Below are 22,428 nucleotides of genomic sequence, written 5' to 3' on the forward strand. Positions count from 1 at the left end.
GCGGGAAGTTGTCCAGACGTACAGCAAGTTTGCTGGAGCTGCGGATGGAGGAGGCGGTGATGTGGTGGTGGAGGACTACTTTTTCGGGCAGCAGCGGCGGAGGAAACCGACGAATAGTGGCGTCAGAGAACTGACTTCTCCCTTCCCTTCCCTGCCTTCCTCCTCCTCCTTTCGGTGCAATACCCTCGTTCTCCCCTCCCCCTCCCTTCCCCTCGTTCTCCCCGCTCTCTCGAAAGCTGCAGCCATGATGGCAATTTGAAGCTCAGGCGGTTGGCGCTGGGGCTCCGAGGCACAGCCCAACGGCGAACCATCGAGCGGACTGACACGGAGGGGGAAGCGGGGGGGGTGGCCGTGAGAAGAGGAGGGAGCGCGCTGAGCTGATTGCGGGAAGTAACGAACGGACGCGCCAGAGCCAGAGGGAGCGCGAGATGACACGGGGCAGCTTTCAGCCCCTCGCGCCCCTCAGGACCTGAGCCTCTTCCTCTCTCTTTTCCTACCCTCTCTTCCCCCCACCCTTCGCGCGGCGCCTTCTCTTCAGGCCCGGCCACCTTTTTATTCTCCCAATTCCTCTTCTCCCTGGAGAGAAGCGATCCCAAGAGTCGAGTAGCCGAGGCAAACTTTCAAGTCGGCCGCCTTTCGCCGAGCCCAAGCCGACCGACAGACCTGCGCACCCCCCCGCCCGGCCCCCCCTTCGTGAGGGGTGCGGAGGGCGGCGGGGGGGGAGCCCCGCCGCGGCCGCGGAACTGCTGTCACCGTTTCTCCTGGAGCGCCGCCGCTCGAGCGAGAGAGGCATCCTCGAAGGCGGCGGCGGCGGCGCTTGTTCCTTTTTCTCTTCGCCTGGCAGCGGCAGCAGCACCACTACTGCTGAGGAAACCCGGGGCTCGATTTCTTCCCAGCCACCGCGCTCCAGGTATTGCCTGCAAAAGCAGAGGAGAGCCGCGCCAGTGGCGGGAGCTGCAGCAGCAGGAAGACTTTCCTTGCCACCGCCTTCAGAGCAGGCCCCTTCTGCCACTGCGGGGCCTTCGCCGGAATTGCCACCGCTGCCGCAGCAGCCGCGATCAGCGGCAGGCCTTGCACCCGGTGCCGTTCTCCCAACGCCAGAAGGAGTAGCAGCATCGCGCTCCACCAGCCGTCTCGTTAGTAGTGGTCGCCGTCGCCTTCCTCTTCGGCTGAGAGGAGCGGAGCAGCCTCCTCCACCAAGGCTTAGAGCCATCTGCGCCCTGCAGCCGCCGCCGTGCCTGTCCGCGCTGTTCCTGAGCGGCTCCCGGCTTCCAGACATGACCGCCATCATCAAAGAGATCGTCAGTAGGAACAAAAGGCGATACCAGGAGGATGGCTTCGATTTAGATCTGACCTGTATCCCAGATTTTGTGCAGGCCTGACAGGCTCCAGGACGCCTTTCTTTATCCTCGGGTTTTGTTCGTTTGTTTTTTGGCTGGGGGAGGTGGAACGCCTATATCGGTCGAAGTAGTATCCTGGGTGTCCGTGTGCCTTTTCTTCTCTCGACCCCCGCTAGGTACCTGATTCTGGTAGAAAAGCTTTTGCCATTTCTCCTTTCTCCCGCCCCTCCGATTTAGAGAAATGAGAATCTGGCAGGCTTAGGCCTAGGCCTGGCAGTAAAAGGTAGAGATGAAATTCAAGTGGAAATCAGTACTGCACGTACAGCTGTTGCATCAGAATCCTGCAGCGATTATCGAGTATATTTGTTTTAGTAGTTTTCTATATTACTTGGCTTGAAAATGTTTACAGTGACAATCATATTTTTATTTATTTCGTTTCTCTGTCACTCCACAGCCAAAGCTCTCCGGGCTGTGTATTAAGATTTTTTTGGTCACATTGACAGAGATCTGGGTTTTAAATAATGCCTTTGTTTTCTGAAAAATGTTGCTTCTGGTGGTATAGAAAAAGCACACTTAAGGTCAGCTTATATAGTGCTCACTTTTTGGCTGTAGATAGGGAAGAATTGGAGATAGATAGTTAATAGGCTTTTGTGTTGTATGCTTTTGAGTAAAAAGTTTGGCTCAGTAGTTGGTTGCTTATAAACGATGATGTCATGTAGACCATTGGGTTTCATATGCAGCAAATTATGACTGCAAAGATTAACATCAGTGTTCATTTGGAATTATACTATTGTGCTCATCCTTGATTTGCATCTGTGGGGTGTTATGCCCTACCAAGCTAAGTACATAAGTTTCAAATAAGATTTTTTAAAAATACTTTATTTCCTTAACCCTTTCATGCCAAGGCAATAATGAACTTCTAAACAGATGATGTGATTTGAATCCCAAACTTAGATAATCAGAGATATTAGGTATAATGATGCATAGCTGTAGATTGTGATCTTTTGAGTTGAACAGTATGTTTTGGAGATAACAGAAGATTTAGCTCTCATTTATATAAATTCACTGCAGGGGGTGTGGTCAATGTACACATGAACATAGATTTTTTTGTGTCAGCTGATGGTGGTATCCTTTTACATACATAGGGATGACAAGATGCTTTCCATATCAGTGCACTGTTTGGTTAAGACTGATAATGCAAACCACCACAGCCACAATTAGGAAGTGAACAATTTGTGTTAATTTACTTGTGTTGAACTAGTGGGACCCTTTTTCAGTATAGCAGTGTTAAGTCAGGCTTATAGTTTTTTGAACAAAATAGTAATATATGGTTCTAGGTTTCAGTTGTAAAATACTAGGAGTATGTAAATAGTGTGTGGAGTCTCCAAAGATATGTTCTTAACATATATTTCTTGCTTTGGAGCATCAAGTATTTAGACTGTGTGCCAAACAATCTATTTGTGTAGCTTTTGCCATCTTTTGCAGGAAATGCTGGGGAGGGGTATTTGCATTTAGTTTTAGGAGCATACTCAGCATTTTAGAAACAACATTTAATTTGCTAAATAAGAACAAAAATAATTTGAGCTAATAGTTTACTTACACTGCAATCCTATGCATGTTTTTGCAGAAGTTTATCCATGTTCAGTGGAGCTTAATTCAAGATATATGCACAGGTTTGCAGTTAAACTTGGTATAAGGAATTCACTGTTTGAATAAAGGTGATAAACTATTTTGCTGATAGCATGAACCACCTGAACTTTATGAAAATTGTGGGTTTTGTATGGTAAGACTTTGATATTTGAACAAGAAAATTCAGGTTGTTCAGGTTTAAAAAAAAAACTTTGTCATTTAAAGATGAAAATTGCTTTGCCCCTACTTTGTGTAAAAGTTTATTTTGTTCTAATGATGTATCGCAAAACAGTTGTTTTAATTTTGAGCTTAAGACTGTGAAGCTGCATGGTTAAGGGTTAAATATATGTTACTGAAGCAGTGAAGTCATAACCACTGTATTTATTTGGGCAGAATCCAGTGGGGTGCTTACGCCCCCGATACTTTTATGTCCTGCCAATTCTGTTGTGCAAGCAGCCCCCACCACTTGCGCAACATCAATTTAACACTTCCAGGTCAACCCCGAACAAGCAGAAACTAGCATTTCCACTCATTTTGGGGCTTTTTCTAGGAAGCACTAAATCTCTTTGGTGTAGGCAGTGGGTTCCTGCTTGAGCAACACAGTTTTTGTGATCTGCTGCTTTTGGAAGGGAATCAGCAGGGCAAAAGCATCCCATTGAATTCTGTCCTCTGATGTACATATGTCTCAACTGACAAATGCTTTCAAAGTGGTTTACAGTGGTAAAATAGATCTGCATTGGAGAACTGTCCAACCATTTTTAAAGGCTGTAAGCTTTCCAAATCATAAGTCTAAAATGTGATGGTGTCTCTTAAACTATAGTTAGTAAAGAGTATATCCTGTATATATTTTTCTAATAGTGAATCCCATTGAACACAGTAAAAATTATTTTCAAATAAACTTGTATAGGATTGTGCTACATGTTCCCCTGAGCTTGCTTCTGAATAAACATACTTTGCAAAAATAATCAGAAATAATTTTGACTAACAAAGATAATCCAAATCATTTGTTCAGCAGTAGTTCTGTGGATTAGAAATTTTGGATTAAGTCATATGCAGATCTAACTGCCCTAATTAAGAAATAGTGCAAACAGCTATTACACAAGGTATTTATTTGTTTATTTATTTAGACCATTTCTATGCCACCCCATTTGCAAAAAGTCTCGGGGCGGCTTACAAAATAAATAAACTATCATATAATTAGTCATTAAAAATCCGGAAACATCTCGGCGCAAGCATAAAAACCCAATAAATACAATCCATAACAATTAAAATAACTTAAATAAAAAGGTCTTGGCCTGTTGCCAAAAAACAAATAACGATAAAATTATGTGTAACATAAAAATAATGTGGTTTTTATGTATTGTTCTTAGCGCATTATTTAGCATTAATCTTCTGAAACAAGCTACCTGTGGATTCTACCTGTGCTGTGGATATTTCCTCAAATATAGCCTGATGCATGATGTAGTTCATTTCCTTCAAGATGAGTTAGTTCTCCCAAGTGCTTGGATTGTTTCCCCTTCAGTTAATCACATAGTTTCTGTATTTGAAAGTTGCAGTTAGTGCAGATTTGTAAAGTTATGCAAACTAAATATGAAGTTAAAAATTAACAAGTGTTGCTTATGTACACAGTTAAGTCACACAATTCTTGGTCTACTGCAGCAACAATACAAGCAGTAGCCATTTGATTTGTGTTTCAGTAAATAAGGTTCTCTGAATTGTGAGTAACCTGTAAAAGAGAATTGAAAGTGAGATTAGAGTCTTCCATAATAAAATTATGTATCTGTAAATGTGTATTTTATACCCATGGGAAGCCGTTTTACATGCAGACAGACAATTACTTCATCTTGCCTAGTATAGCCTACTCTGACTAGCAGTGGCTCTCCAAGGCCTCAGGCAAAAGTCTTACTCAGCTTTGCTTTTGTAGATCCTTTATAATTGGAGATATGAGAAGTTGAACTTGGGAACTTATGGATCCAAAGCACGTGTTGCAAACTGATACTTGAATATTTATTCTTACAAGCTTCTTTCATGCTAGGTGTTTGAGTCTGCTTTTGTGTGTGAAGGAGGTTAGTATGTACTTCTGTGTAAAAATAGGCAGGATTAATTAGAGGCTTCATTTAAGAGATAGGGTTTATATGCAAATTGCCTTTTAAGTACAGAATTTAAAAAAACAAACAAAAACCTTTAATTGCAGTTACGTTCAACAGTTAGTTCCTGTATTGCTACATCTAGTCAGCCTTTCCTAACCTACCTCCTCCTCCAATATATTGTTGGACTCCATTATTATTATTACATTACATTATATCCTGCCTTTTTCCTCTTGCAGGGAACCCAAGGGAACTTATATAATCTTCCTCCTCACCATTTTATTCTCCTCCGTTATTATTGACCAGCAGCCATGGCAGCAGTTAATAGTTCAACATCTAGGGACCCCCATCTTACTGTAAAAACGTGTAATTCATAGGTCATGTTGGCATTTAGCCAACTAGGAAGGCCTTGGAAGTTATAGGCGGCCTATAAATACATGTTTGTATGTATGTATAAATAAATTTGTTTCCAAATAGCTTGGAAACTTTTATTCCTACCCAACTTGGCATGTGGGGGATGCACCGAAACTAAAGGTTGGGCACCTCTGTTTGCATCACTCCTGCCTGATACAAAACAACTTACTAGAAATATATAAAACCAAAAATGCTGTGTGTAAGTAAATAATCTGAATTTCTGGGATTGTGTAATAGTATCTCGAGATAAAGTTTAAAAGGACAAGACAGAATTCTCCAATTTCAAAGAGTTTAGAAATTTAAAAAATGGCTTGCACACATCCAAATTGTGGCATACAGTAAGCAGGAGGCTGTACCATGCCCAAAATACAATTTTTTCATACAATTAAGTGCTTTGAAGATGGATAATTTGGGTTTAATCTATAGAAGTTCAAGTTATTACTGATTCCATCTGCTATCTTGGATCACAAATCACAGTTTCCTCAAGTGAAGTGAACTTCATACAACTCCCATTGCATAATAGGTTAGATTACTTGCACTCAGTGGTGATCAGTTTTCAAGCTGCATTTTGAATGGCTGCTACGTTCTGCAGTCTTCCTTGCTCTTTAAACTCTGTTTGCTTGTTCATTCATTTTGATCTTTTTCCTATTGTGTTTTGAGGGCTCCGTACTCATTTAAACTTCAGCCTGGGAGGCAGATTCTGCTTCTAGGGGTTGACATCTTGTTTCCTGAGTGGTGCCATGGTGTGAATCAGCTGATGTAGTATAAGTAGGGCAGTACTGCTGTTTGGCCATATACTAAATATTGAAACCTTTGGGTCATATCTAGTCTACTGTTCAACAGATTTAGTTGCTTTTAAAATTATGCAGTTTGGTTGAAGTGATAATAGTTGTTCTAAGAGGTCCATAAAATATTACTATTAATACGACAATTTAACTTGAATTAATCATACATTCTAAACATTAAAATAATGGCAATAATAAGTAACAGAGGTCATATTAGTGGGAATTTATGCCAAATAAACTAAAAATCAGAATCTTTTTTTTTTTTTAAAGAACCTAGACCTGCAAATGTCTGCTTTTGTGGTAAAAGTTACATTAAGGCATTTCCTCTGTTCTGACATACATTTGTAATTTGGGCTATATCAGTATACAATTTTGTATGTATATTCATCTGTAGGACTTCAGAGCCCTTTAACAATTGGTCTTGTCATCATTGTTGCCCATAATATTATTATGTTGCATCATTTTTGCTAAATTTAATCAATTTTTATTCCTCCCGCCAAAAAAAGATGGTATAAATACTGTGAAGTAGGTTAATGCTGAGAGAAAGCCACTTGCCTTGTTTACCCACTGGGCTTCATAGATGTGATTTGAAAATAGGGTTTCTTTATGATCAGCTATCCTATCTATATTACAATGATTTTCGGAATTATGGTATTACTGTTCTGATAGACAGGAAAATTGCTATCTGTTGCAGAAATGGAAAGCAGGCAACTGAAATAGAGGGCAATTTTGTGTGGAGGACCTTTGTATTCTTGTTTCCTCCCATATATAAATTCACATGCTATATTGGAGGCATTTTACTAATATAAAATACATAAATGGGACCTGCAACAAAATGTTAGAATGTTGCATATTCCTGTTCAAAGCATGTCAGTCATACTTTGTTTCAGAGTTATTTACCTTGTTTGTCCGTCCTAGTTTTCTGTTTCCCCTGCCCCTTTCAAGCAGCCAATTGTTTGGGGCCACTGACCATGCTCAGTCCTTAATGGCTTCTTTAGAGTGTTACATTTCTGCAAACCTTGGAGTTTTCCGCAAGCTTGATGATAAGTCTGCCTTGATGCCATTTTTGGCCAGATAAGAATCCATACTAAGAGAATTGAGTTTGCTATTCTGTGATGTCAATTCTTGGATCATGTTTGAGGCTATACAGTTATCCTCAAAAAGATGCATCATTTTCATGGAGTTTGGGTTATCTGTCAAAGAATCTGAAAGAATCTTATTCTAAAGCTAGTATTTATCTGAATTTGCCAGAAAGCAGCTGAACAAGTTTCCTGTGGGCTTCATGCTTGGCAACACCTTCCAGTGCAAAACAAGACCAGTTCCTCTGATACTTAGCAGCTTGGTCCCTGTTAACATGGTTCTTGCAGAAGAATACCATGTGTTGCTGTGTGCAGCTCGCAAATATATTGCATCCCATGGGTGTGTCTGCAATATGCAAGTCCTTTGTTCATTTTTTTGCTGCATTTTGCCAGTGATAATTTTTTTAAAAAACTGCTAAACAAGAATTCTTGTAGTGATTATTTTATTGCCATTTGGCTAATAGGCGATTACTCAGTGTACTACCCCAAGAGATATATTGGGACGTGAAAACTAATAACTTTCTGCCCTGCATCTAAGCCCATTGAATTCTTAGGAACACATTGATTCTTTTTTTAACTGGAACAAAAACTGGATAGCACTGGAATTTTATGTTTCTGCCACAAAAGAACGTTGAGGGCTGGCCTCTTGGTGAGCTGTTGTTGAATCAACCCAAGCTTTATGTTACTTAGTTCTATGAAATGCTAGGTAGTTCGTTTGAGTGGGTCATAAGGTTCTGAAAAGCTATGGTACTTTAGAGTAAATGTTAATGTAAGGAGAATGTTGAACAAAACATCATTGAAAAGAGATGAGTTATAGTTGGATAACATAATTTGGCATCTTAAGGGGATTGTATACTTTGGATTTGAAAAAATATGTCATTGTATATACTTTTAAAATATTAGTGAACAAACATCTGTTTTCACTGAAAAAACTGCAAAAAGAATAACACATGAGAATAATTCTTAGGTTTTGGCTTAGGATATGTATTTTCCTGTCATATAGTTTTAAGAATCTAAAGAAAGTTGTAATCATGTAAATTAATAATAGTAACCCATTACTGCTCTGATAAATGCAGTGATATAGTTCAGTAGGCTTAAAAAGACAGTGGAAAATTCAGGAAAATAGCATTCTCTGATTCCTCAAAGTTAGTTTTAAAAGGCCTTTTATATTTTATCCAGTTTTATAAAAATGATGAGTCCTTTGTGCTTCCTGAAATAAAGAGTAGTTTTTAGAGATTGCACAAATGTACCTATATTCTAAAATTTGATATGTAAGAATTTCAGCTCAGATCTGTGCATATACACTTGATTATAAGTCTTAAATACTTAAATGGGAATTAATTTCCCAATATATTTGCATACTCTCAGGCTGTAATCCTATCCTGCTCTAGCTTGAGAGTAAAGCCCATTACAGAGTAGTTGAGAGATGGGGGAAAATAATTTTGTTCTTTGCTTTTCAGTGAAGTAGATGTTTTCTATTGAATTTTGTGATGAGTATGTTGTGAGCGGAGCCAGCTGGAGCCGAGGGTCAGACTAGATGGCCCGGGAGGCCCCTTCTGACTGGCTGTTTCTATGTGATTTGCCCCATAGAAATTCTATGTGATTTCTATGTGATTTGTCAAGATATGTTTGAATAGTTGTGATAGATGGATAGTTGTAATAGCGATATTGAACTTCAGTGAGTACCAGCAGCAGGGGATTGAAAAGTAGGAAATGACTATTAATCTATAAGCAGGGCATCAAGGTTTCTGGCAACGTGTTAGACCAATGTCAGAAGGAAGGAAGAGGACTGGATGGGCCATTGTATAATCTTTTCCATGTTCTTGAGTTGTAATGTCCAGAACAAAACACAAATTCAACCTTCAACAGAGTGGTTTGATTATTTCAAGACTGAAGAATACAGTCTGTATTGACACCAATTCTTTTGTGCCACTACATAATTCAACTCCTATTCAATTTATAATTCCTAGGTTTTCCTTAGAAGGGCAGCTGTTTAGCCAGTTACCTTTTTTCCTTTATTTCTTGTGCCCTCCACTGAGTGTGTATGAGAGAGTATGTGGGTAAATATGCATATTTATGCATGAAACATCAGCTTATTTGTATCATTGCTAATATAACTTAGTTTCCATAATAAAAGGCTTTAGCATATTCTGGAAAGAGTGCGATGCTCTGGTTTAGGACACCCATGAATTTCATTAGTCTATTGCCAGCTTCTTTTAGCTGAATCTTTGATAAAGGTATTGCAAAAAACCGCACAGGCTGCTGCTGGATACCTCTTTTTAATTTGTTATTGATCCATTTCATTAGAATCTTTGTGCAGTTCTTGAACTGATTTTTAAAAATTTTATTTTATTTTTAGCTGCATTATTAATTAATTTGTATCCTGTCCTTCCAACAAGCGCTCAGGACGGCTTACATCCTGTCCTTCCAACAAGCGCTCAGGACGGCTTACATAGTATAAAATTTGAATAATAATATAATCTCACTTTTCTTGTACATCCATCATGGAAACATGGGTGAAAAGGTTTAGTAAAGCTAAGGCTGATCAGAATTAGTATTATCTTCCTAATTTAGACATATTAGTAAAAAACAAATGAGTTAAAGTTGGTATAGAGCATTCCTAACAATTCTGACAGCTAGTAATATATTTTCTTACAGGTTTGCTCTGTTGAAGGTATAGAATCCAAACAGTAGTTATCTTTTGCTTTTCCTTCTTTTCCTTCCAAAAATATTAATGCTACATTTTTGCTCTTCAGTCTTTGGAAACTGTGCCAATTTTCCATGAGTTCATATATATATAATTACTAAAAGTTCTAAGACCTACTTTCCATGAAATCCTTGGTGAATGTCATCAAGGCTTTTGGACTTGAATATACTTGTGTTGCCTAAATTTTCTTACACTTGTTCATGATCTAACATATTTAACCCCCTTTGTTAAATAGCCAACTTTTTAAAACAACTTTGTATATATTGTAAAATAACTTTATACTTCCTATATGTCAAGGTGGACAGTTTGTGACTCTCCTTACTCTTCTGGGGATTGCAGACTGAATTCGTTCTTTTTGAAGTCTATTGTGGTTTGCCAGTGAATTACAGCAATGCAGTCTTGCCTTGCCTTGCCTTGCCTTTTCCTCCTGCTATTGCTGCTGCCATACTATCAAATTGCAGTGGTGGAAGGATTGCGGCCTTAGGGTGGTACATGATCCCTTGACACCCTAAAGTTAGCCATCCTTGCTTTATGCTAGCCTTGTTTGGCCTGACTATTTCAAATATGATTTTTACATCGATTTATTTCTAGACACAGCTGTATTGCTATCCAGAAATTCAATGTTCTGGAATAAATTGTTCTTCTGATTGTAAACTTTCTACTAGAGAGGAAACCTCAAAAAAGAAACTTGGTCATCTGGTGCATCTATAAAAGATTGCATATAAATATTGCTTATAGCTAAAATTTGGTGACAAAGGTAGATGAAGTAAGCCATTTTATGAAATAAGAAGATAGTAAGGAGGCATAGTTTCTTCATTAAATTAATGGATACATAGAGAAACAGCTGTTTGTTGTTAGGACAGATGTTCTTAAAAGACTTACTCTATTATATTTTGAGGTGCAAAGGTAAAGATGTTCCTGGGTCTGCTGTAAGAGTCATACTTCCATACTTTTCCTAAATGAGTAATCCATTGCTGACTCTAGCATACTGATAATATATCATGTTATATGTCATGAGTGGAGCTGGCTGGAGCTGGACTGGGCGTCAGACTACCGTATTTTTCGCTCTGTAAGACGCACTTTTTCCCCTTCAAAAGTAAGGGGAAATGTCTGTGTCTTATAGAGTGAATGTGTGTGTGCCCGACGCCCGGGACGCTGCCAGCCCGCCTGCACCACGTGGCACCACCTGGCTGGCACGCGCTTGGTGCGCCCTGCTCCGTCCCCCTCCTCTGGTGCAGGTGAGAGCTGTTAATCACAGGTCGGTGTGTGTTTTCAAATGGCAACCCGTCTTTTAATGAAGCCCATGGGGAAGTGATGGGGAATGTGCCTGTGATTATCAGGTAGCTTTCCATGGATCAGTTATCTGTTAGTTGATCAGACACATTTTTTTTTAGGATCAGTGGATATTTGAACAGCATTACCTTTGTATATGAAGTTTATTCTTCAAAGGCTTCTTAGTCCGCTGTGTGTTTGATTTACCATACAATATCTCATTTTTTGTCAGAAGTTTTTTTCTATTTACTAGTAGGGCAGCGTGGACATTACTGGCTTTTTTAGATTTGTTATTGAATTGTCTGTAGCAGCTCTTGTATAACTGGTGTAGATTGTGGATTCCTTCAGTAATTGCACTACTGACTAAGAAAGTGATGTCAGTGATTGTGAGCAACAGAGCTTCATAAATTCTGACTAGTGATGATGAGTTCTGTGGGTTCAACGAAAACTAGAAGAGTACTCGAACTTTAAAGTCTCTCTTTTGTTAATGACAGTGATGATGGTTCTTAATGCCACTGTTGACTGCTGTTCACTTTACAAGGTTGAAATACGGTATTACTGTATTTTGCTATAGTTTATTAAATAGCTTAGTAAACCATTTGATTGAGAATATTTTTTTCTTGTTTTCCTTCTCTAAAAACTAGGTGCGTCTTATGGTCAGGTGTGTCTTATAGAGCGAAAAATACGGTAGATGGCTCCAGAGACCCCTTCTGACCTGTTCTGTTTCTGTGTTTCTATATTTTATCTGTAATAATTCCCATTGAATTTACTTATTCACAAGTAAGCATACATAGGTTTACAGTGTAAAATTGTATTTCTGCAGACTCTGGTAGCTCCCATTTGGAACTTTTCCAGCCAGAATATAACTATTTTTCTGTTGAAGGCAGAGATATGCACTATGCACTCTTCTAAAATGCCAGACATACTTGGTAGCAAAAAGTGCATACTGGCTAAGGCCACTTCCAAAAAGTTCATTGCAGGGTTGAGAAGTGCTGGGGGGAAAATAGGACATGTGACTATGGGTGTGCACACATGACTTCTTCCTGGAGATTAATAGTTGCATATTTAAACTGGTCAGTCAGAACTTGTTGTTCCTGAAAGATGAGTCTACATTTTCTGATGTAATATTCCCCTCCTACTGATCTGTTCATTGCAGTCCTGTACCATCTTTGCTTTAAAATCTTATCAAAGGATGAAGCTAAATATGAGGTAGTTGAATAGCATAACTGAACCCACTGCCATTAACCAAAGTTTTATAAAGGAAGTTAAGAGGCAAGTACAGTTTGTTTCCACTCCCCAAAAGAGAGCTTTTAACATCTTTGCATTGTAGCTGTCCTGATACAGTATGCCTGAAACAATATTAAGGCATTCACTTGGGCATACAGTGATTTCAGGTTAATCTTATCTTTTCTAGCAGTGCAAAAAAAAAGTAATTATTTCCTTTAAAATTGATGGTAGTTGATTTATAAATAGCATTTATTTATTTAGTAGTAAATAAATAAATAAAATGACATTTGCATGTCATATAAATAATAATGGATTGACTATTTGGCAGTTGTTTATCATATGCACCTTTGTTTATTGCAAATATAACTTTCTGGTAGAAAAAGCACAATCTAATGAGAACACTAGTTTATAAATGAGTGTATGTATTGCCAAATCTGATTAAATTGCTTTTTGCAATGCATTACATAAATGTAGTAATAGATGGAAAACATTCTCATGATAGCTTTCTTGTCCTGCTTCTATGTTCAACTATTGTGTGGCTGATTAAGTAATGTTCTTTCATATTAGTAAAAATTAGGTTTTCATGGTGCAACTAGATGTGATAGCAGCACGTCCTTTCCAGGGCCATTGCAATTTTCTTATAAAGACTACACATTCAGGGAAAGGAGACCTCAGCAAGGGGGAACTGGGCTGAACAATTCCCCAATGAGATCCCATGGTCCCTCTAAGACCAGAAGATAGTGAAATTAGGAAATGCAATCATCTTTAGTTTGTGGCTCCTGAAACAGCACTGTTGGATAGATGGTGTGTAATGATACAATGCAAGCTGCTATCTACTTAGGATAGTGGCAAATAATAAATTGTATGGCTAGGGAGTTGGACCTGATGTCCTTATTGGCTCCTTCCAAGTCTATTATTCTATGATTCTAAAAGCTTTTAACTACTACTACTTATTATTGAGCAGTATTTATATATCTCCCATTAATGAATTTCTCTGTATAGTTTGTAGTAATATAAAACATTATTTATGAACTATGCAATTAATTTATGCCTATTTGTACAATTATATATAATCTGAGTGTAAATTTAGTTTCATAATGCCAAGAAAAACAGATTTTAGATTTAAACTTGTTAAAGCCATGGGCAGATATAAAGGTCTTCACTTAGCACTGAAAAATACTGAAGAGTACATGTTAAGTCTTTCTGAAGAAAATCATTCCAGCACTGCACAGCTGGGATGCAATCACCAAAAAAGGCCCTGCCCACAGTAACCACTGACCCTATCTCAGGTGGTATGGGCTCCTGGAAAACAGTTCCATAATTTGAATATGTGTACATGGTTATGAACAGTCTTTCAGGTAACCAGTTCCTAGGGCACTTATTCATCCATCTGTATGCCTATTCACTAGTACATATCCATCTTTTAAGGGAAGCTGTGTTGTCATCTTTCTTTTGGAATCCATCCAGTACTTGCAGTCACTATTGGAAAATACTTTTGCATTGCCGTCCACAGAAGTGTTTATGCTGTATTTACCACAGGAATGCTCTGTTGGTAATATACTGTAACTGCTCATTGGTTTCTCATAATTTTTGAGTGATAGTGTACAATATTACACCAAGAGGAGATGTTGCACATCTGGGTTCCAAAAGCCTTTCTAGGTGGGTCATATAAATATATTGACAAGATTAGAGCAAGGATTTTTGGTGCCACTTCAAGTAGTTCTAACAAAAGGAAGGGCTGAGTCTCAGTGGCCAACTCTAAGTTACTGGATCCATGTTGACAGTAATAATGAAAGGGGCTATCTTGTGATTATGAACCTGGTTCTTGACTCACAAACTTAAGATTAGACTGTGTATTTGAGCTCTGTGAACTATATTATGGCAGCTATAGCAATTCTACTAGGACTTTAAAACAATAGGTCTTCTTTGTATAAAATCGAAACAAGATTTCCTCTGTGTTAAAGTTACTCTTTGGGATGACTATATACTAAAGAAAGGATTTTAACCCTATACCTGTCTCTGCAAGAAAGGTTAAAGTAATTATTTGAAGGGGTGGCACAGTTTGACTGATTCTCTGAAAAATGTTACCAGTGAAGTCTCAGGTGTTTAAAATTAGATGGCAAAAACCAATATCTAGTCATAGAGTTGGGAGTTTTGTGTGGTGTGTTTTACTACCCTGGCAGTATAAACACATATCCTCATTTGCTATCTGTTACTTCTTGAGTGAACAGTTTTAGAGCTTTGCTGTGCTTTGGTGAGAGAGAGCATCTGAATTTTAAAATACTTTGACTATATTTTCAAAAGGCAAAGTACTTGCCTTCAAAACTCCAGTATTTCCTAATGTGTACTTGTGATCTTTCTTCATTCAGTAAACATAGGGGTGGGGATTTTTTCTCAGTCTGAGGACCAAATTGACCTCTGTTTGGGAAGGGAGATGCATGTCACACTCATGTGCAAACCATATTTTCTCCATTCTCCTCCCCTCCCTTCTCTCACCACGTTTGGCATCTGGTTAGGAGATGGGATGGGTACTCCCCTCCTTTCCATGCAGGGCAAAAGCCAAGTGATCCAGTTGTAGGGGAAAAACAGTCTTTCTCCATATCCAGATCACACTGTTTAAGGGCTCTGTGATGAGGAAAGATTCCTCTTATCAGCATGGAACACATCACAGCTCCCTCCTCCCTGATCTTGCCCATCCCAACGGGTAGAGCAACAGAGAGCCTGTGTAGGCAGGCATGGAACATCCACAGTTCAGACAAAAGATGAAGGATCCTAATGCCCCGTTACCTTTCCAGTCTGGGCAGTATAATTGAATGATAGCCATGTTTAGGAAACTACAGCTTAACAGTTATCTTCAATCATTTACATGTTAGAACTTCCTGTATCTGTAAAAGTGGCCATGTAATTGTTTCTTTTTAAATTCAGGTTGTATAACTGATACTTGAAATATTTTACACTTTTCTGCATTTTACAGTGATATTTTCTAAATATTTTCCTTAACTGGAACATTCAGATATTTATCCAAATATAATTGCAATGGGTTTTCCAGCAGAGAGACTAGAAGGCGTGTACAGAAACAATATTGATGATGTTGTGAGGTAAGTGTGTCCATCTTGTTGAGTAATCTTTTTTTAATGTCAGTCTGTTTAAACTTTGGGTTCAGTGCTTATGCAATTGGTAAATGAGGGATTGAAGGAACACAGTATTATTGGGAGGGCAGTCTGTTATGCAGATTGCTCTGTAGCAGGGCAGTAGCAAGTCTTGAATTCTATTGGGGAGTATATGGGTAAAGTACAAGGTTTTTAGGGTACAAAAGGTAAAGAGTCCCTGTATGGTGTGTTCCCTTTCATGAGTTTCTCCATTTTGAAATTACAGCCTATTTTGCATAATTGGCTAGTAATATCCATTAGGTGGAGCTTACCCTAATATCTGGGAAAAAATGCATTGGAATGGTTTTCTAGCCCACTAACAATAGCTTGCTTTCCCCACATGACATTATTTCAGCATTATATTGACTCTAGCAAGTAGTAGTGCATTGATTTTTCAGTACATGTATACAGTTCACCACAGCCCTATTTCTGTGCAGCAAGTATCATAGTGCCTTTGAATTAATACCCACATTGCAAAGTGGAAATTAGATGATGGATATGATTGTTCCATTGAACATTTACCTTCCTGGTTTTAAGTTACCATGTAGAAACTTCAACTGATTCCAAACAGGGCATCACAGTTGTTGACAGGGACTGGCCCATGAGATCACATCATACCAGTCCTCTTTCAGCTGCACTGGCTGCCAGTTGGAGTTCAGGCCCAATTCAAAGTGCTTGTACTAACATTTACAGCCCCAAATGGCTTGGGGGCAGTTTTTCTGAAGAAATACCTTTTCCCATATGTACCTACCTGGGCCTTAAGAACATCCTTTGATGTCCTTCTTAAGCACCCCTGCCCAAGAAGTAAGGGTGTGACAACTAGGTGACAGGTCTTTTCAGTTGTGGCAATAAGCTTTGGAATAAGCTCCCCAGAATGATTTGCCTGGCACCTGCTTTTCTTTCAGCACGAGTTGAAAGCCTTTTTACTTTCCAGGCATTTTATAATAGTTAAGGTTGTAGTTTTAATAGGGTTGTATTAGATGGTACTGCTGTGCCTGTGTACCTATTTGACTAGTTACCTTGTTTTTTTAAATCTTGCTTATTGGTTGTTGTTACTGTTTTTATTGTGATATTGTTATTCGTATTTTAGCTTTTATGTTTGAACTTTCTAAACCTCCCAGAAAGCCTTTCTGGCTAGGGGGTGGCCTATAAATGAAAAATGATAAAATAATGTAAAGTTTATGTATTAAATGTAGCAATAACAAGCCCTAGTCTCCCACCCATTCTCTCCAGCAATACATTTCACATGCCAGCCTAATGATAAGCAATTAACACATAGTGCACAAATAGCTAAGAAAAAGAAACACATAAATTGTTTCAATATTAGTGATTTATAATCTTTTTATACAATCTTACTCCTTTACTTGCAAATTGTTTTCTGAAAATAGAATTTAGAATATTTGCTCCTATCCATAAAAAAAACTTTCCACCCCATAGATGATTCTTAGTTTGACTTCAGCTCTATAAAACTAACCTTAGATGTAACTGATTTATCTAAAGTAGAAGAATTACAGCCAGTGCTCCTATACAGGTCCACTGTGTGTGAAACTGTGGGTCCGGAAGTACTAAATAATGTCTAAAGCATTATTAGTACAGCTTTTTAAATATTCTTTTATATTCAGTATCTTCCCTTGAGATTAGCTATCATTAAGATTTCAAAACTCTTAACAGAGTTGTTAGATATAAATTCTTAAATGTGGATCCCTAGGTAAGTCTTTTTAAAATCTTGGTGGCCTTGCTCTCCTTCCTTGGTTCTTGACTACAATAATGTTCATCTTTAGGGTACAATGAGTGCTACAGTGCTATTGAAACAATTTCAGTGATACCTCAGTTCACGAACTTAATTCGTTCCACGGTTCTGGTCATGACCTGAATTGGTCATGAACCAAGTCAAATTTCCCCATAAGGTTCAATGTAAATAAGGTTAATCTGTTCTGACCCCTACAAACATGGCTGCGAACCAGTTTTGGTCAGAAACCAAGTCAAATTTCCCCATTAGGTTCAATTGGTCAGTAAGGTTAATCCGTTCTGAACCATAACTTTATGTTATACATAAATAACAATATAAATAAATAAATACATATTTTTTAAACCACAAAAATATGAGCCACGTCCCTGGGTTGCGGGCCAAGCCGTGGCCGCCTTGCTGAGCCTGGGGGTGGATGGGCTGAGACGGAGCAGGAGCAGTGCCACGGCTCCACTGCATCCTTCTTAAGACAAGCCACCGCCGCCGAGCAGCTGCCATGCTTCTTCCCCCTGTGGCGGGGAGAGGCAGGAGGAGCCTCGTTCGGCCCGCCGCGGCCCCATCCCTTTCCTCCCCTCACCTCAGCCCATAGAAAGCAGCCCTTACCTCCCTCCTCGTGGCCCTCTTCCAGCTGGGGGAGCCGCCCCGTGCTCACCTCTTTGGCCTCCCACTCCTGCTCCTCCTTCCAGAGCCAGGTGAGTGCCTGTGAGGGGACCTTCCTCTGGCTTGGAAGCGATGCGATGACAAGGAGCTGGGAAGGCCTCAACCGAGGTGAGCATGCCCTCATGGTGGGTGGGAAGAAGGTTACTGTTTGGAGTGTTCGTGCGGGGAAGATGGCCGCGATTGTGGTCGTCACCTGATGCAGTGTTCGTGAATGGAGGCAAAATTTTGCCAAAATTTATGTTCATGACCCAGTTTGGTCATGAACTGAGGCGTTCGTTAACCGAGGTACCACTGTATGTACTTAAGGATCTCTGAAAAGCATCTTTCAGCCTAGGTCAAAATAATGTGCTGCTGTAGCTGGGAAAAAAGAGAGAAGACAATAGCAGGTTTCTGATCAAGTCTTTGTCATTGAAGTGGGCTTTTTATCTTGGATTGGTGAATGCCCAATTTCTTTGAAAGTATATACAGCACACATGGACCCTTGATTGTGGAAAGTGTCATCTGATAACCAGATCTAAAACTTTTGCCTCTGATTTCTAAAATTCTAGCAAACTATGTTTTCTTTGTATTTGAAAATAAGGTTTTGCAGTGTCTAACTACACTCTTTGTTGTACCTGCATATTAGAAAGTTAAAATACTTTCATGCAAGAAAACTTTAATATGCATGTAACTAATCATACAGTTAAAGTACAGTAGTTGATGTGCTTATATTATAGCTTGACGCTATGGCTCAAAGATTGGCAAGTTGTTAGCAGTTCTAGAGTCTGAATAATTATGTTCTATATTTTACCAGGATCATGGACTAACTGCTAATATAGATGATCTTGTACTCTTGGTTTTGCCCAACTAAATGAGCTATATTGCTACTGAACCAAAACTTTAATTTGAATCAAAACTTGATAGTTATGCTGCTCTTACATGGAACTGAGTATGTTGTAATGGGCATCTTTTCATGTAACTACTGTGCTGTGGATGAGTTATTTGTGTTCTTGTCTTCCTGGGATTTTAGGGTGATAGTAAAGGTGTTACTGTCTGAAGTTACATTGATTTGGTCAGAAGTATTTAGATTCGTATTAGCAATATGCATGTGTAAAGTTCTAGCCTTTCACCAAAACTATCAAGTATAGTTTATACCTTTCTGCTTCTTCTATTAATTTTATTACATAAAATGATGGTACGAGTAGATAGTTAGAACATAAAATCATGTTATTTTATAGAACAACTTTTTTTATAGTGGTTAGTTCTGGTTTGATACACAGGCTGCATTTAATTGCTTTTTATTGAGGCATTTCTTTACATGTAGCCAGGATTAATCACGCATTGGTCAGGTTTTTTTTTTTTTTTTTAATCAGCTGTAGAGTCAGTGCTGCCATCTTTGAAAGAGCTGGATAAGAATGAGAGGATGTTAAATCATTCTAAATTTGATTGAATGTGATGAAAAGACTAATCATAAGTCCAAAGTAAGACGTATGTCTATACAGGAAACGTCTGCAATCCCAGTATTCCTTAGCTGAGAAATTTTGGAAGTTGTAGGACCTTTTTTCTTTGTATTTCCAGTATGACTTCTGGCTTGAATATGCAAAATAGTCAATGCATATAGTATAGCTATAGCAGACTTCTTTTTCCCCAGAGAGCCTTGTGTAGCTGTGTGGGTATTTGTTCTGAAATTCGAGTGACTTAGTGTCCATGTTCACATGTCTTGGTAAGCTGTAAATCTTACTTTAGTGAAAAATGATGTACACAAGCGGTTTTTTCATACACCTAGCCTGAAAGATTCCCCCTCTGTGTTAACAGGTAAACAAATCAGGAAGCTGCAATGAAACTTAGCATCTTATGTTTCTGAACCACTAGTATTGGTTATGTTCAAACAAGCCAGGATTCATACACCAAGTTAAGATCATGGATTGATGGTTTGCTATAATGTGCAAACATTTTCTTTTAAAATCTCACCCAGGCTAGTTATATAAAGGATTGGTTTGTATTCAACATTTTTATTTGGAGATTGAGAAATATTAATCCATGCCATCATGTGATAATATTGTAAGAAAAATGCAATTGTCTAAATATATGCTAATTTTTATCAGGAATGTTTATTTGGTGACATTTATTGCCCAGTAAATGAAAAAGCTGTTTAAGCTGTTGTGAGTACCATTAACTGTATTGCTTGGTTGTTACAATTTGGATCTAATTTCACTGCATCATAGGCTTCAATATAGTCTTGCTCCCCGTTTTGTGAGGTTGGTTTACTAATTAATAGGAATTAGGAGTGAATTCTTGATATTGTACATGAAGATAATTGAATTTTTAAAATCTATGGGTTTTTTAAAAAGTGTATGTAGTTGAAAGGGTACATAGAACCATAGCAATGTTTCTTCTTAGTTCTTTAAGATCCGGCACTTGCCTATACTACACTAGGGCTTGTGCTATTTCAACTGCAATTTTTTGTAATTCTTCGTCGTGGCCTCTGTGCATCACACATATGGGTGCTGTGCCTGCGCAGTGCCTTTGGCCGGAAGATTACAAGCTAATGGTTTATTTTGGCGGGAAAAAGCTCCTCTCCCCCTCCCCCACAGCCTATAAAGAGCGGTGCGTCTGCCATTTTGTTCAGTCTTTGCGACCACCGTTCGCTGTGCCTCGTGCCGCTTTCAACTATCGCTTTGGTCGTTACTCGTAGCCTGTTTTTTCTCCTTTTACTCCCAGTTTTATATCCCTGATCTTGTTAGCTCTAGTTATGTCTACAGTTCTTCTTAGCTCTAGTTATTCTGCAGTTCTGTCGTTCTGTTTTCTTCTTCTAAAAAAAACACAAAACAAAAACAAAAATATATTCTTACCCTCTGCACTGTCTCCCTTTTTCTTCTTCTGCTTGCGATGGCGCAGCGAGCGGCCTTCCGCAAATGTGCGGAGTGCGGGTCAAAGAGGTCACCATCTGACCCGCACGACCTATACCTCCTCTGCTTGGGGGAGGGGCATAGGACCAACAGGTGCTCCCACTGTCTGGCCTTCTCCAAGCAGGCCAGAAAAAATTGGGAGAACCGCCTCCGGAGGCTCCTGTGGGATCGGGCTCTTATGCAGTCCGACCCACTGGTCGCCGCGCCGAAGCCTGGCCCGGCTGCGGTGGTCCCGCCCTCCTGCCCGTCGGACAAAGGTGCCTCTACTTTGAGGGCCCCACCAGCTTCTCCCAAAAAGAAAAGCGAGAAGTGCAAGCACACTGATGCCGACAAATTGGCCAAAAAGGCCAGGAAAGAGAAGCCCTCTAAGCCGGCCCAAAAGGCGAAGGATCCGGACCGACCCCGACACCGTGTCTCGGGTCCGACGGCAGCGTCGGTACCGGCGCCAACCACCGTACCGACCCCACCCGAGCTGGCACTCCAGGCAGCCATGAGGGTTACCCCCCAAGGGTCTCCCCGTCGTGTGGCTGAACCCCCGACCGAACCACTTCCATCTCTCCAGCGGGGCTCGATCTCTGACGGAGAGATTCAGGCCTCTCCCCCCAGGGCTAGGTCACCAACGCCTATGCCCATGGCCACACTGGAGGCGGATGTCGTCGAATCCCCACCCAGGGCCTGCCGGAGCCACTCCAGGGAGCAGCGATCCGAACAGCGATCCGAGGACTGGCGTCACTCCTACTACCAATCTTGGGGCGAGCCATACTCGACTGGGTACTATCCCGCGCTGAGGGATCGGTCCCTACCACGCTCTCGTGATCGCCCGCTGCCTCTGGATCCAAGGCGCACGTCCCCGGTACCCCGGGATGAAAGCAGCCGGTCCGCTTCGCCAGTGGAGTCTTCTTCTTTGGCCCCTCGGTACTACGGCACGGACTCCGATGACTCGGACGTCGATTCTACCTCTCCCAACGTCGCGGTGACCTCCCAGGGCTCCGCATCACCGGACGAGTAGCACGTTTCTTTTGCGGAGCTGATGTCCAGGCTCGTCCAGTCCCTGGACATCGACGCCGTCCAGCGGCCTGGACCGTCTACAGATAAAATCTGTGACGTCGTCTGCGGGAAGCAGTCCACCTCCATCGTCCTGCCCTTGATCACCACCCTACGGCAGGCGATGACCCAGCCCTGGGACTTGCCCTCTCAACCTCAACCAACATCACGGAGGTACGAAGCCATGTACCGGGTTTGGGAGGAGGACATACCATTCCTCCTCTGACACCCCAAGCCAAACTCAGTTGTGGTGGAGTCCTCCCAGGGAAGAGAGGCAAGGGGTCACACCGCGCCACGAGATAAGGAGGGCCGCAAGATCGACTCCCTGGCCAGGAGGGTCTACGCAGCTTCAGGCTTGGGGCTGCGTATCTCAAACTATGAGGCGACGTTGGCGAGATAC

At 40.3% G+C, this 22,428-nt stretch overlaps 1 protein-coding gene across 3 annotated transcripts in view; it reads left to right on the top strand.

Annotated features, from left to right (window-relative positions):
• Positions 1–479: 479 nt before the first annotated feature.
• Positions 480–22,428, top strand: part of PTEN (phosphatase and tensin homolog) — an 85,278-nt gene continuing 63,329 nt past the window's right edge. For 2 of the 3 annotated variants that reach the window (XM_044420598.1, XM_044420599.1), the window contains exon 1: positions 15,554–15,638. Coding sequence is in view for 1 of the 3 variants with exons in the window: in XM_044420597.1 (XP_044276532.1) it covers positions 1,278–1,356; positions 15,554–15,638 (164 nt within the window). In the remaining 2 variants the exon portion in view is untranslated. Of the gene's footprint in view, positions 1,357–15,553; positions 15,639–22,428 lie in introns of those variants that run through there. The other variant, XM_044420597.1, reaches the window with a different exon arrangement.

The sequence above is a fragment of the Varanus komodoensis genome, unplaced genomic scaffold (genome assembly GCF_004798865.1).
Source record: "Varanus komodoensis strain SLA01 unplaced genomic scaffold, ASM479886v1 scaffold11, whole genome shotgun sequence".
Taxonomy (NCBI): domain Eukaryota; kingdom Metazoa; phylum Chordata; class Lepidosauria; order Squamata; family Varanidae; genus Varanus; species Varanus komodoensis.